We start from the raw sequence: 18170 nt of genomic DNA, 5'->3' as shown, positions 1-18170 counted from the left end.
GTGGCCTGCGGAACCGCCTTATCAGCGGCTGTGAAAACCACGGACCCTCCGTGGCAGTGCCTGGGCCTTGGGCAACAGCCTCCCCTCCCCGAGATCGTCGCCAGTGTCCCGCGATTTCAGGAGTCGGCCAGGGCGGGACCAGGCTGAGAAAAGCCGCAGCGGAGCTTCACGGATGTCCAGGCCGATCCCCAAGGATCCCCACGATGCTTCAGGCCTGCTCAGACGCTGTGGGGGGTGCGTGTCCTTGAAAGCTGTCCCTGCAGGGATTTCCAGGTACCGCCAGGTCATTGGTAGCTTGATGGGGAGAGCATTGAATCTGCAAATTCCTTTGGGCTGTATGGCCATTCTCGTGATATTGATTCTTCCTAATCATGAGCAAGGAATGTTTCTCCATGTTTGTGTTCTCTCTTATTTTGTTGAGCAGTGGTTTGCAGTTCTCCTTGAAGAGGTCCTTTGTGTTCCTTGTTAGTTGTGTTCCTAGGTATTTTATTCTCTTTGTAGCAACTGTGAATGGCAGTTCGTTCTTGCTTTGGCTCTCTTTAAGTCGGCTGTTGGTAGATAGGAATGCTTGTGATTTTTGCACATTGATTTTGTATCTTGAGACTTTGCTGAAGTTCCTTATCAGTTTCAGGAGATTTTGGGCTGAGACAATGGTGTCTTATAAATATACAATTATGTTGTCTGCAAATAGAGACAATTTGACTTCCTTCTTTCCTAATTGAATACCCTTTATTTCTTTTTCTTGCCTGATTGCTCTGGCTAGAACTTCCAATACTATGTTGAATAGGAGTTGTGGGAGAGGGCATCCTTGTCTGGTGCCAGATTTCAAAGGCAATGCTTCCAGATTTTGCCCATTCAGTATGATATTGGCTGTGGGTTTGTTGTAAATAGCTTTTATTATTTTGAGATAGGTTCCACCAATACCTAGTTTATTGAGGGTTTTTAGCATAAAGCGCTGTTAAATTTTGTCAAAGGCCTTCTCTGCATCTATTGAGATAATCATGTGGTTTTTGTCTTTGGTTCTGTTTATGTGGTGAATTACGTATATAGACTTGCATATGTTGAACCAGCCTTGCATCCCTGGGGTGAAGCTTTTTGATCATAGTGGATAAGCTTTTTGATGTTCTGTTGCAATCAGTTTGCCAGTATTTTACTGAAGATTTTTACATCTATGCTCATCATGAATATTGGTGTGAAGTTTTCTTTTCTTGTTGAGTCTCTGCTGGGTTTTGGTATCAGGATGATGTTGGCCTCATAAAATGATTTGGGAAGGATTCCCTCTTTTTGGATTATTTGGAATAGTTTCAGAAGGAGTGGTACCAGCTCCTCTTTGTATATCTGATAGAGTTCAGCTGTGACTCCGAATTCTGGACCTGGGCTTCAATTGTATTTTTCGAGACAGAGTCTCACTTTGTCACTCAGGCTGGAGTGCAGTGGTTCAGTTTTGGCTCACTGCATCTTCCTCTTCACAGGGTCAAGGGATACTCATGCCTCAACCTCCTGAGGAGCTGGAACTACAGGCAAGTGCCACCATGCCTGGCTAATTTTTGTATTTTTATTCGAGATGGGGTTTTACCACATCAGCCAGGCTGATCTTGGACTCCTGGCCTCAAGTGAGCCTCCTGCCTTGGCCTCTCAAAGTGCTGGGATTAGAGGCATGAGCCATCATGCCTGGCCCAATCATATATTTATTTAGTACATACTGTGTGTCCAGCACTGTCCTAAGTGCTAAGAAGACAGAAGTGAACAGACATGTTCCCTGCTTTCACTAAAGTAGAAGAAACCAACATAAACAACAAAACACAATGAAGGTTATTTGAGATGGGGATAAGTCCTATGAAGGAAATTCAGCAGTAGAATGTGATAGAAGGACTGGGTGGGCCAGATTGGGAAGGAGAGTGGGTAACATCAGGTCATCACAGATCTCTGAGAGGTGATGACACTGATGCTGAGACCTAGTAATGAAAAGGAGAGAGTAAGGCGAAGTTAGGAGCAGAGTGTATAATGCAGAGTGAAGAGCACATGCAAAATCCAACAAGTGAAACAAGCTTGGCCTCTTTGAAGTTCAGGAAAAGGGTTGGAGTGGCTGAAGCTGGTAAGTTCATAAGGCAAGTGGGGCCTTGCAGACCATAGTTTTGGAGGTCAGATTTTATTTAAAGTGCGATAGGAAGCCAATGAAGGGTGGCAAAACTTTTAAACAGGTTTCCTAGCTGCCCTATGAAGAATAAACTTTAGGAGAGCAAGAGTAGAAGCAAGAGAACAGGTAAAATGTTACTGTGGTAGGCAAGACAGCAGATAATGAGACTTGCACTTTGATGGTAGTGGTACAGATGGAAAATTCAGTGTGTACAAATTAAGTTTAAAGATCTCTGGAGCTTGGCAGACAGACTTGGGAGATGATGACAAAGATTGGGAATCCTTTGACATTTATGTAAATGTGCATACATGGGTAGTGTTTAAAACATTTTTTTTAAGAGACAGAGTCTTGCTCTGTTGCCCAGGCTAGAATGCAGTGGTGTGATCATAGCTCACTGTAGCCTCAAACTCCTGGGCTCAAGCAATCCTCCTGCTTCAGCCTCCCAGGTAGCTGGGACTAGAGATGTACACATAGGTAGTTTTTGCTAAATTGTTAAAATAAAAATTCTTTTCTTACCTGTTCTAATTTAGACCGATTGCTTCTGAGGCCTGTTGCACAGCTATCATACTGGGATTTCTTTTCATCACACTCCTGGGTTAGTTCCTGGTATAAAAAGGGCAAATGATTCAATAAGTGAAAAACAAAGGCCCCAAATATGGCTCTGAAACAATGCATGCCCTTGTCAGTCTTGTAATTTAACTCTAAGCTTCTTGGCATCCTTAAGAGTTATTTATACAACAACCAGACATTTGAGAATTATGATAGAGGAAGGTGCTGATAAGAATAATAGCTACCATGTATTGAGCTGTGTGCCAGGTTCTTTGTTAGGAGCTGGGGAGACAACAGTGACTAAAACAGCCAAAAATTCTTCCTCTCAAGTAACGTTCAGACAGGTAAACAGGCTGCTGAGAGCTATGATAGGAAAACACAAGGTGTTACAGAAGGCACACAGGACTCCCAGGAACCTAATGCAGGCTTGGAGACCAGTGGGGACAATTTCCTAGAGAAATTGATATCTAAGCTAATCATAGAGGATTAGTAAGAACAGTTAGGTGGAAAATAAACAAGGGGAAGAGAGTATTTAAAAAAAACATTATATATAAAGGATTGGAAGCTACAGAGAATAAGAATAATTAAGAAACTTACAAGTAGTTTATTATGCTGGTTTATTTACATATTTATTTTGAGATGGATTCTCACTCTATTGCCCAGGCTAGAGTGCAATGACACAATCTTGGGTCACTGCAACCTCTGCCTCCCATGTTCAAGTGATTTTCCTGCCTCAGACTCCCAAGTAGTGGGATTACAAGCATGTGTCATTCCCAGCTAATTTTTGTATTTTTAGTAGAGATGGGGTTTTACTATGATGGTCAGGCTAGTCTTGAACTCCTGACCTCAGGTGATATACCCGCCTTGGCCTCCCAAAGTGCTGGGATTACAAGCATGAGCCACCACGCCTGGCCTATGCTGGTTTATTTCTGGGAAATGGTGAGAGGAGGCTGAAGACCTAGGCAGGGGTTTAATTAGAAGAATTTCATAAAGTATTCTAGGGTGTTTAAAATGTACCACTGACACAACTAAATCTCATAATACCACCATATAATGCTTGGAGGAAGTTCAGGGAGGCCAAGTACCTTGCCAAAGATTATACTGCTAAAAAAAGTTGGTGTCAGAATTTGAGTTCAGATTGTTTAAGTAGTTTCTTTATCAGGAGTCGGTGGGGAGGAAATTTAAATTTTGTTTAGTTTAAGTGTTTCAAAGTTTCTTCTAATGTAATATTTTTAATGAGATAATTTGAAAACCTCCTGCTACAATCACCTAGAAATAATGAAAGTACAGTTATGCATGGCGTGATGGTTCAGTCAATAGTGGACCACATATATGATGGCAGTCTCATGTGATTATAATGGAGCTGAAACATTCCTATCACTTTAGTGATATCATAGGCATCATAAAGCCGTAGTGCAACTAATTACTCACGTGTTTGTGTTGATGCTGGTATAAACCAATCTGTCAATTGTATAAAGAATAGCAATACAATTACGTACTGTATATAATATTTGATGATGCTAATAAACCACTACCATTACTGGTTTATGTATTTACTATACTATGCATTTTATCATGATTTTAGAGTGTACTGCTTTTGCTTATAAAAAGTAAACTGCAAAACAGCCTCAAGCATGTCCTTCAGGAGGCACCCAGAAGAAGGTATTGTTATAGGAGATGACAGCTCCATGTATGTTATTGCTCTTGAAGACCTTTCAGTGGAACAAGATGTTTCAAGGTGGAAGACAGTGATATTGATTATCTTGACACTGTGTAGGCCTAAGTGTGTGTTTCTGTCTTAGCTTTTCTTAAAACAAGGTTAAAAAGTAAAAGACTTAGTGCAGTGGCTCACTCTTGTAATTCCAGCAATGTGGGAGGCCAAGTTGGGTGGATCACTTGAGCCTAAGGGTTTGAGACAAGCATAGGTGACATAGCAAGACCCCACTTCTACTAAATAAATAAATAAATAAATAAATATTAAAAAATTAGCCAGACTTGGTGGTATGTGCCTGTGATCCCAGCTACTCCTTAGGCAGAGGTGAGAGAGCTGCTTGAGACTGGGAGGGTGAGGCTGCAGTGAGCCATGATGGCACCACTGCACTCAGCCTGGGTAGCAAGAGTAAGACCCTGTCTTAAAAAAAATTCTTTTTTTAACTTTTTTTTTGGAGACAGGGTTTTGCTCTTGTCACCCAGGTTGAAGTGTAGTGATGGAATCTCAGCTCACTGCAACCTCTGGCTCCCAGGTTCAAGCAATTCTCCTGCCTCAGCCTCCTGAGTAGCTGGGACTACAGATGGGCACCACCACGCCCAGATATTTTGTATTTTTAGTAGAGACAAGGTTTCACCATGTTGGGTGGTCTCAAACTCCTGACTTCAGGTGATCCTCCCACCTTGGTCTCCCAAAGTGCTGGGATTACAGGCTTAAGTCATTGCACCTGGCAAAAAAATTTTTTAAATAGAAAAAACATACTACAAGGCTACAGTAATCAAAACAGCATGGTACTGGTACCAAAACAGAGACATAGACCAATGGAACAAAACAGAGGCACCGGAGGCAACACAACATATCTACAACTATACAATCTTTGATAAACCTGACAAAAACAAGCAATGGGGAAGGGATTCCCTGTTTAACAAATGGTGTTGGGAAAACTGGCTAGCCATGTGCAGAAAGCAGAAACTGGACCCCTTCCTGACACCTTACACTAAAATTAATGCCAGATGGATTAAAGACTTAAACACAAGACCTGGCACGATAAAAACCCTAGAAGGAAATCAAGGCAAAACTATTCAGGACATAGGAGTAGGCAAGGACTTCATGAACAAAACACCAAAAGCATTGGCAACAAAAGCCAAAATAGACAAATGGGACCTAATGAAACTCCACAGCTTCTGCACGGCAAAAGAAACAGTCACTAGAGTGGATCGGCAACCAACAGAATGGGAAAAAATTTTTGCAGTTTACTCATCTGACAAAGGGCTGATATCCAGAATTTACAAAGAACTCAAACAGATTTACAGGAAAAAAAACAAACAAGCCCATTCAAAAGTGGGCAAAGGATATGAACAGATACTTTATGAAAGAAGACATATATGAGGCCAACAGTCATATGAAAAAATGCTCATCGTCACTGGTCATCAGAGAGATGCAAATCAAAACCACATTGAGATACCATCTCACGCCAGTTAGAATGGCGATCATTAAAAAATCTGGAGACAACAGATGCTGGAGAGGATGTGGAGAAAAAGGAACACTTTTACACTGTTGGTGGGAGTGTAAATTAGTTCAACCATTGTGGAAGACAGTGTGGCGATTCCTCAAGGCCTTAGAAATAGAAATTCCATTTGACCCAGCAATCCCATTACCGGGTATATATCCAAAAGACTATAAATCGTTCTACTATAAGGACACATGTACACGAATGTTCATTGCAGCACTGTTTACAATAGCAAAGACCTGGAATCAACCCAAATGCCCATTGATAATAGACTGGATTGGAAAAATGTGGCACATATACACCATGGAATATTATGCAGCAATCAGAAATGATGAGTTCGTGTCATTTGTAGGGACATGGATGAATCTGGAGAACATCATCCTCAGCAAACTGACACAAGAACAGAAAATGAAACACCGCATATTCTCACTCATAGGCGGGTGATGAAAAATGAGAACACATGGACACAGGGAGGGGAGTACTAAACACTGGGGTCTATTGGGGGGAAAAGGGGAGGGCTAGTGGGAGGGGAGGTGGCGAGGGATAGCCTGGGGAGAAATGCCAGATGTGGGTGAAGGGGAGAAAGGAAGCAAAACACACTGCCATGTGTGTACCTACGCAACTCTTTCATGTTCTGCTCATGTATCCCAAAACCTGAAATGCAATAAAAAATTAAAAGAAAATAAATAAATCAACACAAGTTCTTATTATGATCTAGTCTCTGGTCTAAGTCCTTTACAAACATTGATTTATTTAATACAAACAACTCCTCCCTGCCAGAGTTATCTGAGTGTAACTGAAATAGGATTCCATCATTATTGTTCTTAGTTCTCTGAGCCACTCCTAGGAATGGTAGAGAGTATGTTATGGCCTTGACCATCAGGACTTAAGTGACCAACTGATTAGTCATTCTAGTTGACTTCATAAAGCGATCAATTTGACAAAGACACCAGCTTTGCATTCATAGGAGAAAAAAAAACTATACTTACTAATAATTCAGAGGAAAGATGACCAGTCATCAAGTGGCTTGGCTTCAGTCCTAGGCTTGTGATTCTAAACCAGCCCTCTAATCACTTTAGAGTTCATTTCCTCATATTCAAACTGAAATAGGTAGATGAGAAATTTAAAAATTGAATTACCTAGATGAGTTATAAGATCATCTTCACTGATTTTTAAGTCTATATTTCCTGGTGAAGATTGTGTTTCACTATACACCATTTTTTTATTTTCTTTAATTGAAAATTAAAAAATGAAACACTATTGAAAATTATGTTTTCTGGCCAGGCAAAGTGGCTCTAACCTGCTTGCAATCCCAGCATTTTGGGAGGCTAAGGTGTTTGAACCCAGGAGTTCAAGATGAGCCTGGACAACATGGCAAGAACCCATATCTACAAAAAATACAAAAATTAGCTGAGTTAGGTGGTATGCACCTATAGTTGCAGCTACTCGGGAGGCTGAGGTGGGAGGATTGCTTCAGCCTGGGGAGGTCAACGCTGCAGTGAGCCAAGATCATGCCATTGCACTCCAGCCAGCCTGGATGACAGAGTGGAAAAAAATGTTTCTTCCCATCATCATATGAAAAATAATTTAACAATAATTATATAACATCCAATACCTAGTGTTCAAAATCTTTCTTTAAAAAAAAAGATAGGCTGGGCATGGTGGCTCACGCCTGTAATCCCAGCACTTTGGGAGGCCGAGGCAGGTGGATCATGATGTCAAGAGATTGAGACCATCCTGGTCAAAATGGTGAAACCCCGTCTCTACTAAAAATACAAAAAATTAGCTGGGCACGGTGGTGCGTGCCTGTAATCCCAGCTACTCAGGAGACTGAGGCAGGAGAATTGCCTGAACCCAGGAGGTGGAGGTTGCGGTGAGCCGAGATCATGCCATTGCACTCCAGCCTGGGTAACAAGAGCGAAACTCCGTCCCCCCCCCAAAAAAAAGATAGAGTCTCACTCTGTCACCTAGGCTGGCTGGAGTACAGTGGCATGATCTTGGCTCACTGCAGCCTTGGCCTCTCCAGGCTCAAGTGATCCTCCTACCTCTGCCTCCTGAATAGCTGGGACTACAAGAGCATGCCACCATGACCAGCTAGTTTTTGTATTTTTTGTAGAGACAAGGATTCACCAGATTCCCCCAGGTTTTCTCAAACTCCTGACTCAAATGATCCTCCCACTTAGGCTGACCTCAAGTGATCTGCCTGCCTCAACCTCCCAAAGTGCTGGGATTACATGCATGAGACACCACACCTGGCCTTTTTATTAGGCTTTCTTTTTTTTTCTTTTTTTGGCAATATATTATATTTTGGCAATATATTAGGCAAGAATCTCACTCTATCACTCAGGCTGGAGTGAGGTGGTGCAATCTCAGCTCACTGCAACTTCTGCCTCCCAGACTCAAGCAATCCTCCTGCCTCAGCAACTCACAACTGTAGCTGGGACTACAGGAGTGCACTACCATGTCTGGCTAATTTTTTTGAAGTTTTTGTAGAGATGGGTTTTGCCATGTTGCCCAGGCTGGTCTCAAACTCCTGAGACCAAGCAGTCCATCCACGTTGGCCTCCCAAATGGGATTACAGGCAGGAGCCACTGTGCCCAGCCTTATTAGGTTTTCTAGGTTTGTAGCATCATAGGTAGGGATTGTTTAGCTGCAACTTTTAAAAAATATTGAATATGTATGGATGTCTAATTTCATTGTTGAAATATTCTGAAATCTGTAAATTAAATATTTATTGAAACTTGTCCATTCTTAAAATGCAAAAGAGAAATATGGCTTCATTTCAGTCTTTATGCATTAATATAATTTAGCTATTGGTATGACTTGGTAAATTGGCGATGGCAAAGTGATTCACTCTTATTTACATTTTCCTGGTTTGAATCATTATTAAAAACATACGCCTATCTATGCTTGTACTTGAAGGATAAATTAGCTCCTAGAAACCTATAAGTAATATTCTAAATAAACTTCAGAAAGCGAATGGTATAGAAAACACTGGAGTAATTGGTAAATAAAGGTGATATGTCCTCTACTTAAAAAAAAAAAATCTGGCCAGGTACGGTGGCTCACACCTGTAATCCCAGCACTTTGGGGGGCCTAGGCGGGTAGATCCTGAGGTCAGGAGTTCAAGACCAGCCTGACAAACAAGGAGAAACCCCGTCTCTACAAAAAATAAAAAATTCGCCATGCATGATGGCACATTCCTGTAATCCCAGCTACTTGGGAGGCTGAGGCAGGAGAATTGCTTTAACCTGGGAGTCAGAGGTTATGGTGAGCTGAGAGCATGCCACTGCACTCCTGTCTGGGCAACAAGAGTGAAACTCCGTCTCAAAAAAAAACTTGGCCAGGCACAATGGCTCATGCCTATAATCCCAGCACTTTGGGAGGCTGAGGCAGGCAGATCACTTGAGGTCAGGAGCTCAAGACCAGTCTGGCTAATATGGCAAAACCTAATCTCTACTAATAATACAAAAATTAGCCAGGCATGGTGGCATAGGCCTGTGATTCTAGCTACTTGTGAGGCTGAGGCATGAGAATCTCCTGAATCTGGGAGGCAGAGGTTGCAGTGAGCCAAGATCATGCCACTGAACTCCAGCTTGTACAACACAGTGAAACTATGTCTTAACAAAAGCAATAACAACAAAAAACAGACTGGGTGAAGTGGCTCATGCCTGTAATCCCAGCACTTTGGGAGGTGGGTGGGTCAGCTGAGGTCAAGAATTCGAGACCAGCCTGGCCAACATGGCAAAACCCCATCTCTACTAAAAATACAAAAATTTAGCTGAGTGTGGTGGCAGGCACCTGTAATCCCAGCTACTGGAGAGGCTGAGGCAGGAGAATCACTTGAACCAAGGAGGTGGAGGTTGTAGCACTCCGGCCTGGGTGACAAGAGCAAAACTCCATCTCAGAAAAAAGTACCTTTATTATGGAAATTCTCAAAAGTATATTTTAATTAATCCATACATACCCATCATCCAACTCTAATCATTAAATTCATTGCCAGCCATGTTTTGTCTATAGTCTCATCCAGTACCTGCCCCCAATTATTTTTTTTCTAAATTATTTTTAAGCACATATCAGACTTTTTATTATTTTTTCTCATCACATTTCAGTATTTATCATAAATACTCTTTTTGAACATAACCACAGTACCATTATCCTACCAGAAAGAATTTAATAATAATTACATAACATTCAATACCCAATATTCAAACTTTACCATGGTTTGTTTGTTTGAATCAGGATCTTAATAAGAGTCTACACATTGCTGTTAGCTTATACATCTTGGTCTCTCTTTCTCTAGGTTACTCCCTCATCATTTTTTCTTATGATTTATTTGTTGAAAAGAAAAAAAATCTGGTTATTTGTCCCGGTGGTTTTTCAACATTTTAAACTTTGCTGTTGGTGTCAATTAGCATATTTTTCTGTCCCCAGTATATCCTGTGAATTCGTAGATAGATCTAGAAGCTCAATTAAATGTTTTGATATTTGCCAAAAATATTTCATAAATGGTGATATGTGCTTTTCTCAGGAGACTGTCTTCTTATGTTGTAGGCAGCCATTGATAAGCATTTCCTAGATCCATAATTCATTAGAAGTTGCATAGTGTTAACATTCTGATTATATCATTCCTTATTCATTTATTGGCTGGAATAATTCTATAAAGAGCGAATTCTACTTATCTACTATTTACTTACCCTGAGTTACATTCATATAAGAAAGGTAAAATAACGTATTGATTCACTTATCTACTGGTTTTCAAATGATGAGTGGTTTTTTTGTCATCCTTCAAAAGTAATCTTATGACTTTTAGATTGAACATATTTGATATGTTTCAATCTACTGTGATTATTAGTCCCATTAGTACTCAAATTTGGCCAGTGGAAGCCTCTTGGAGTCAGCTTTTGAATCCTTTCAAGAAAACCCTGGTAGACTTTGATGACTTCTTCGTTTTCTGGTGTGACAAAATGTTCTAATCTCATACTGTACATTTGCTGTGCCAAACCCAAAATTAGCCATTTCTCTAGAGAGTGTTCACCTGTGATTTATTAATAAATGACATATCAATGAAAAGAAATAAAAAATAAAAGGAAGACTCCTCAAAGCTGATTCCCCCATTTACCAGAAAAATAGTGAATTCTGTGTACCTTGTTTTGCTTATGGGATACACACCATACTCAAAAAGAAGAATAAAAATTATTTTCATGTTTGAAAACATATATTTGAATCAAGTTGCAAACATTCATTTGTATAATACTTTAGCTAGAGATTTTTGGAATTGTAGGATTTGTTATGATTGTCAAAATGGACCTTTTTTTTTTTTTTTTTGGAAATAGAGTCTCACTCAGTCACCCAGGCTGGAGTGCAGTGGCATGATCCCCATTCACTGCAACCTCCCCCTACCGGGTTTAAAAGATTCTCACGTATTTTTGGTAGAGAGAGGGTTTCTACCTGTTTAGCCAGGCTGGTCTCAAACCCCTGACCTCAGGTGATATGCCCACCTTGGCTTCCCAAAGTGCTGGGATTACAGGTGTGAGCCTCTGCGTCCAGCCCAAAATGGACTTTCATTCAAAGATTTTATGTTAAGTAATGTACTTTTTTAATATGAAAACATTTCTCTATTTTTTTAAAGTATCTGGAAGGATGCTGAACATACAGAAATATTTCTCACACCTGAAATCCTTTCAAAGACACAAACTTAATTGCCAAATCTGATTAAAGATTATTCTCTTCCTCATCTATTGTAATGTTTTCCTGCAGGATCATTGGGAAAAGTGGCAATATAACGTCAAGTATATTTAAGCAAGTGAACCAATGACTAGCTTGTTCCCCAAATGTCAGGCTATATCATTTAAGACACAAAGCTTCTTAATCCTCAGACTTTTAGATTCGATCGAAATCTTCAAAGCAAACAGAACAAACCTAGCCTTTTAAAGTGATGATACAGTCTAAGCCCTCTAAGCCAATATAAACTGGACAACCATAGACCTCCTCAGGCCAATTGAGTTTCCCCCCTTCTCTACCACCATCTTTGTACATTGCAACTGTAAACAAATGTGTATTAAATGGCAATAAAGTTTAAAATATATTGCATACTAATATCAGTTGTACTCGTAAAGTTAAAGGTTTCAAACACACATGGTTATGAAGCAAATTAAATTTAATATTTCTGACACACACAGTGCCCACACCATGTCTTTGGTTCTTTAAATAACTTTTATAGGTTGTTAGGATTTTTTAACAAAGAAATTATTCCAATAATGTAAGAAAAGTTACAGGTTAATTTACAATCATGTGCAGAAGTATTAAAATTCTTGGTCTGCCTTAGTGGCCTTTCTAAATACTTTTTAGTTTATTAGGATAAAATACTTGTTGTAAGATACATTATTTGTAACATAAACTTAAATAGATATATTAATATGCCAGGTATTGCATCAAAAAAATTACTGGTTATATTTATACTTTTTAAATTCTGTGTTGTTTTCTATTCCTGTTTTCTGTGAACTTTGCTTTCATTTTGCATAGCCAGGTGGGCAATATTTAATGAGTGGCTTGAATCTGGTCCTCAGCTTAGTTGATCCTCTTACTTGGGCAAGTATCAACAACCAGAATTCTCATTTGTGTCTCAGATCAGCTAGTGTATTGACTGTATGCTAAAAGAGGGAAGGATGAGGATGTTCCTGTGCACTCTGCCTGTGTCTCTTCTTGCTTTTCTTTCCCTTTTGGTGATTTTCTCACACTTGGTGTCAGGACAGATATTTCTGACACACCGCATTTCCTTCTATGTGCACTATCACCTTCTCTACCAAAATGTCAACTGTAGTTGTCTCTAGAGCATGGGATTATGAATAGATTATTTTCTTTTCATTTCTTTCTTTCTTTTTTTGAGATAGAGTCTTGTTCTGTCACCTGGGTTGAAGTGCAATGGCACAATCATGGCTCACTGCAGCCTTGACTTTCCAGGCTCAAGAGGTCCTCTTGCCTCAGCCTTCTGAGTAGCTGGGACCACAGCTATGTGCCACCATACCCAGCTAATGAAAAAACATTTTTTTTTTGGAGAGACAATGGTCTCACTTTGTTGCCTAGGCTGGATTCCCTCACTCTTTTTTCCTACCTTGTCACTTGTTGTCTCTGACTTTGTATCTACTCTTGTTTTCAGTCACCCTTCCTCAATTTCCCATAATATAGAACCAAATTATATTTTTGTAATTTATTGAAGATCCTTTTATCCCTGTTTAAAAGTTTAGAGTCAATGAGCAAAACAGTTTTGGCAAGTGGACCATCCAAGATGTTAGTAACCAAAACAATTCTGAGAAGGATTTTGGTTTATTTAATAGTGTGCTATTTTTATAGTCACTGGGCCTTCTCCCTGAAGTATATTTGCATACAATTTGATTTATTTGGACATACATAGGGTATACACTGTTTTAAGATATACAACACTTAATAACAAGAATACATATAATATGGCTGGATAAAGTGGCTAACACCTATAATCCCAGCATTTTTGGAGGCTGAGGCAGACAGATCATGAGGTCAAGAGATTGAGACCATCCTGGCCAACATGGTGAAACCCTGTCTCTACTAAAAATAAAAAAAAAAATTAGCTGGGCATGGTGGCATGTGCCTGTAGTCTCGGCTACTCGGGAGGCAGAGGCAGGAGAATCTCTTGAACCCGAAAGGTGGAGGATGCAGTGAGTGGAGATTGTGCCACTGTACTCCAGCCTGGCAGTGGAGCAAGACTCCGTCTTAAAAAAAAAAGTATATATATATATATAAAACATGTAATAGCAAGTATATGTAAAATACATGATAATTTATGAAGTATTTCAATATTTATGTCACTTGAAAAAATGATTTATCAAGTAAATACTTTTGTTTTCCTCTATTATTAGCCTTGGTTGTTTTTTGTTTGTTCGTTTGTTTGTTTTGGTGCTTTTTTGTTTTTGTTTTTTTAAGAGATAGTGTCGCTCTGTTGCCCAGATTGGAGTGCAGTGATAAGATCATAGCTCACAGTAGCCTCAAATTCCTGGGCTCAAGTGATCCTTCCACCTCAGCCTCTCAACTAGCTAGGACTACAGGCATGTGCCACTACCATGCCCAGCTATTTTTTAATTTTTATTTTTGTAGAAACAGGGTATTGCTATGTTGCTCAGGCTGGCCTTGAACTCCCAGGCTCAAGTGATCCTTCTGCCTGGGCCTCCCAAAGTGCTGGGATTACAGGCATGAGCCACCTCGACCAGCCCCCGGCCTGCTATTGTTATCCTTAATTTTTGTTTTCTTGAGATGGAATCTCACTTTGTTGACCAGGCTGGAGTGAGGTGGCATGATCTTGGCTCATTGCAACCTCTGCCTCCCAGGTTCAAGCAATTCCCCCACCTCAGCCTTCAGAATAGCTGGGATTACATGCATGTGCCACCATGTCCAGCTAATTTTTGTGTTTTGTATTTTTAGTAGAGATGGGGTTTCACTATGTTGGCCAGGCTGGTCTTGAACTCCTGACCTCAAGTGATCCACCCACCTATATAGCATGAGTTCTGTTTTCCAGCTGAAACTTCAAGCATACTTGACACATAACAGGTGCTCCATAATTATATCTTGAATAAATAAGAATTAGCTTTTAGTGTATAGAATATACTGAGCCTGTTGGTTTCTTGAGAAATTTTTATGTAAATGGAATTCTAAAACAAAATGTGGATATTTCTCAGGCTTATGCTAATAACTGAATTATTTTAAAGCTATCTGAGCTATTATGTTAAAGCTGTCTGAGCTATAATTCTTGAGTAATATGTCACATCCACCTATCTTGTTTTCATTGGAGAACTAGAAAGGCAAGCAGGTTGACTTAGTGTCTCATAGTGGTGCAGTCTCAGCTCACTGCAACCTCCACCTCCCATTTCAAGCCATTCTCCTGTCTCAGCCTCCTGAGTAGCAGGGACTACAGGTGAACACCACCATTTCCAGCTAACTTTTGCATTTTTAGTAGAGACAGGGTTTCACCATGTTAATCAGGTTGGTCTTGAACACCTGACCTCAAGTGATCTGCCCACCTCAGCCTTCCAAAATACACTTGTGAGCCACCATGCTCAACCTATTAACCTTAATTAGTAACTGAGAAAACTGAGGTCCCAAGAAATTAAGTGCCTTCCTTACCACTAGAGGAGACAAAACCAGATTAAAACTGAAGACTTCTGACTTCCACATTCTACATTTTTCTTCTTACACCATGATACTCTTCCACTTTCCTAATTATCTTTTTCTCTCCCTTCCTTATATAATTTTAGGCTTTTTTTTGAGACAGAGTCTTGCTTTGTCATGCAGGCTAGAGTGCAGTGGCACTCATGCAACTTCTACCTCCCAGGTTTAAGCAATTCTTCTGCCTCAGCCTCCCAAGTAGCTGGGATTACAGGTGCCTGCCACTGTGCCAGGCTAATTTTTGTATTTTTAAATTTTATATTTTGTATTTTTAGTAGAGACAGGATTTCAGCATCTTGGCCAATCCACGTGCCTCAGCTTCCCAAAGTGCTGGGATTACATGTGCCAGCCACTGATCCTGGCCAGTTTTGTGTTCTTTTTAACTTCAAGCTGTCCTACATTAGTTAACTTTTTTGTGTGTGTGTTTTTTGGGACAGAGTGTTGCTCTGTTGCTGAGGCTGGAGTGCAATGGTGTGATCTCTGCTCACTGCAACTTCTGCCTCCCAGGTTCAAGCAATTCCCCCACTTCAGCAGCCCAAGTAGCTAGCATTACAGGTGCCCATCACCACGCCTGGCTAATTTTTGTATTTTTAGTAGAGAAGGGCCATATTGGCCAGGCTGGTCTCGGATTCATGACCTCAGATGATCCACTTGCCTTAGCTTCCCAAAGATCTGGGATTACAGATGCGAGCCACCACATCTGGCCCTGGTTAACTTTTATAATCTTAGTTTTGGTACATTATAGGAGTATGTGGTTAAGTTATTATTTATCAACTGTACAAAATGTACCATATACCTCTGAGTATATCAATAGAGGTAAATCCGTGTAACTGAGATTTAATTATTCTTGGTTATTTTAATGATAGAAACTTCGGGAAAAACAAAAAGTTGTGCTAGAAAGTCATGGTCCAAATATGAAACAAGCAAAAATGTGGCATGATTTGGAAAAACTAATGGAATGTAAGAAACAGTGCTTTCTGAAACAACAAAGCCAAACTTCCACTGGTCAGGTAATTCAGGAGGGAGGAGAGGACCGGCTAATACTGTGAATTCATGTGTCATCATTTGGGGTTTTAATTGATACCACTAGTTCTAAGCATAATCTCATAATGTATTTCTTTTTTGAAAGTGAATTATATGGCATTTTGCTTTCAGATTAGTCATTCTTTATTACGTTTTCATGGAAAATAATGTTAAGGCAGATTTAGTTTTAATGTTTTTTTCATATGAAAAAGAGGCTTTTATTGTTTTGCTTCGGAAGTAATATCTTTTGTTTTGAAGAAACATTTATCTGAAGTTCAGCATTTTCTACAGTTTCACTTCAGTTCCTTTTTCTTCTGTAAATGCAAGAAATTTAATATTTTGACTAACATGTTAGTTCTGAGTGTATAATTTAAAGGCAAATAAACTTGGTACATATTTTATGGCTATTTAAAAAATGTATAGTTGTTTCAAAATTTATTCATTTTAAAGTAAGTATTCATATCTAGTAAAAATTAAAGGATTATTATTTATTTTCACCAAAAATCTATTACAGATTTTTTTTGACATGGAGTTGCCTAGGCTGGACTGCAGTGTCATGATCTCGGCTCACTGTAACCTTCATTTCCAGGGTTCAAGTGATTCTCCTGCCTCTGCCTCTCAGGTAACTGGGATTACAGGCAGCCACCACCACACCTGGCTAATTTTTATATTTTTAGAAACAGGGTTTTGCCATGTTGACCAGGCTGGTCTTGAACTCCCAACATCAGGTGATCTGCCCACCTCAACCTTCCAAAGCATTGAGATTACAGATGTGAGCCACCCATGTCTAGCCTATTACAGATTTAATAATATAATAATCTGTCTGGGCACAGTGGCTCATGCCTGTAATTCCAGTACTCTGCGAGGCCAAGGCAAGCAGATCATTTGAGACCAGCCTGGGTAACATGACAAAACCACATCTCTAAAAAAAATAGAAAAATTAGCCAGGTGTGGTGGCACACCTGTGGTCCCAGCTACTTGGGAGGTTAAGGCTAGAGAATCACTTGAACCTGGGACACAGAGTTTGCAGTGAGCTGAGATCACACCACTGTATTCCAGCCTGGGCAACAAAGCAAGACCCTGTCTCAAATAATAATAATAATAAAATAATAATAATAATAATCTGATAGTTACAGGAACTGTTATTTTATTTTATTTTTGAGATAGTCATGATGGATGGTGAGTGGTGAGCCAGCACATCATATGGAAAGAGCAGGAGCAAGAGGTCAGGGTCAGGTGCCACTCACTTTTAAAGAACCAGATCTTGTGGCCAGGTGTGGTGGCTCAAGCTTGTAGTCCCAGCATTTTGGGAGGCTGAGACAGGTGGATCATGAAGTCAGGAGCTCAAGACAGGCCTGGCCAAGATGGTAAAACCCCTTCTTTTATAAAAATACAAAAATTAGCCAGGCATGGTGGCCTGCACCCGTAATCCCAGATACTTGGGAGGCTAAGGTAGAGAACTGCTTAAACCCGGGAGGCGGAGGTTGCAGTGAGCCAAGGTCGCACCACTGCACTCCAGTCTCGGCGACAGAGCAAGAGTCTGTCTCAAAAAAAACAAAAAAGACTTGTGTAAACTCAGAGCTAGAAATCACTAATCACCACAGGGATAGTACTAAGTTATTCACAAGTGATCCACCCCCATGATTCAGACACCTCCCAACAGACCTCACCTCCATCACTGGAGATTACATTTCAGCATGAGATTTAGAGGGGACAAACATCCAAACCATATCAGATGGGGTCTCTCTTTGTTGCCCAGAACTCCTGACTTCAAGTGATACTTCCACCTTGGCCTCCCAAAGTACTAAGATTATAGCCACAAGCTACCATACTTGGCCCAAAACCATTTTTTAGAGACAAAATTTCATTCTTGTTGCCCAAGCTGGAGTGCAATGGCATGATCTCAGCTCACTGCAACCTCCGCTTCCCAGATTCAAGCATCCTGGGAGCTTAGCCTCCCAAGTAGCTGGGACTTTAGGTGTGTGCCATCGCAAGTAGCTAATTTTCATATTTTTAATAGAGATTGGATTTACTATGTTGACCAGGAT

At 40.2% G+C, this 18170-nt stretch overlaps 1 protein-coding gene across 4 annotated transcripts in view; it reads left to right on the top strand.

The window, feature by feature from the left end:
* The window catches only part of LOC128929677 (uncharacterized), a 71680-nt gene continuing 53510 nt past the window's right edge, over window positions 1–18170 (top strand). For all 4 annotated transcript variants that reach the window (XM_054245272.2, XM_078348388.1, XM_078348386.1 and 1 more), the window contains exon 1: window positions 1–273. In XM_054245272.2, coding sequence (XP_054101247.2) covers window positions 173–273 — 101 coding nt within the window. In that variant the 5' untranslated portion in view covers window positions 1–172. The remainder of the gene's footprint in view (window positions 274–18170) is intronic.

This window comes from Callithrix jacchus, chromosome 14, assembly GCF_049354715.1.
Source record: "Callithrix jacchus isolate 240 chromosome 14, calJac240_pri, whole genome shotgun sequence".
Lineage (NCBI taxonomy): Eukaryota > Metazoa > Chordata > Mammalia > Primates > Cebidae > Callithrix > Callithrix jacchus.
Note: the sequence above shows the minus strand (reverse complement) of the source record. Positions and strands in the feature narration are given on the sequence as shown.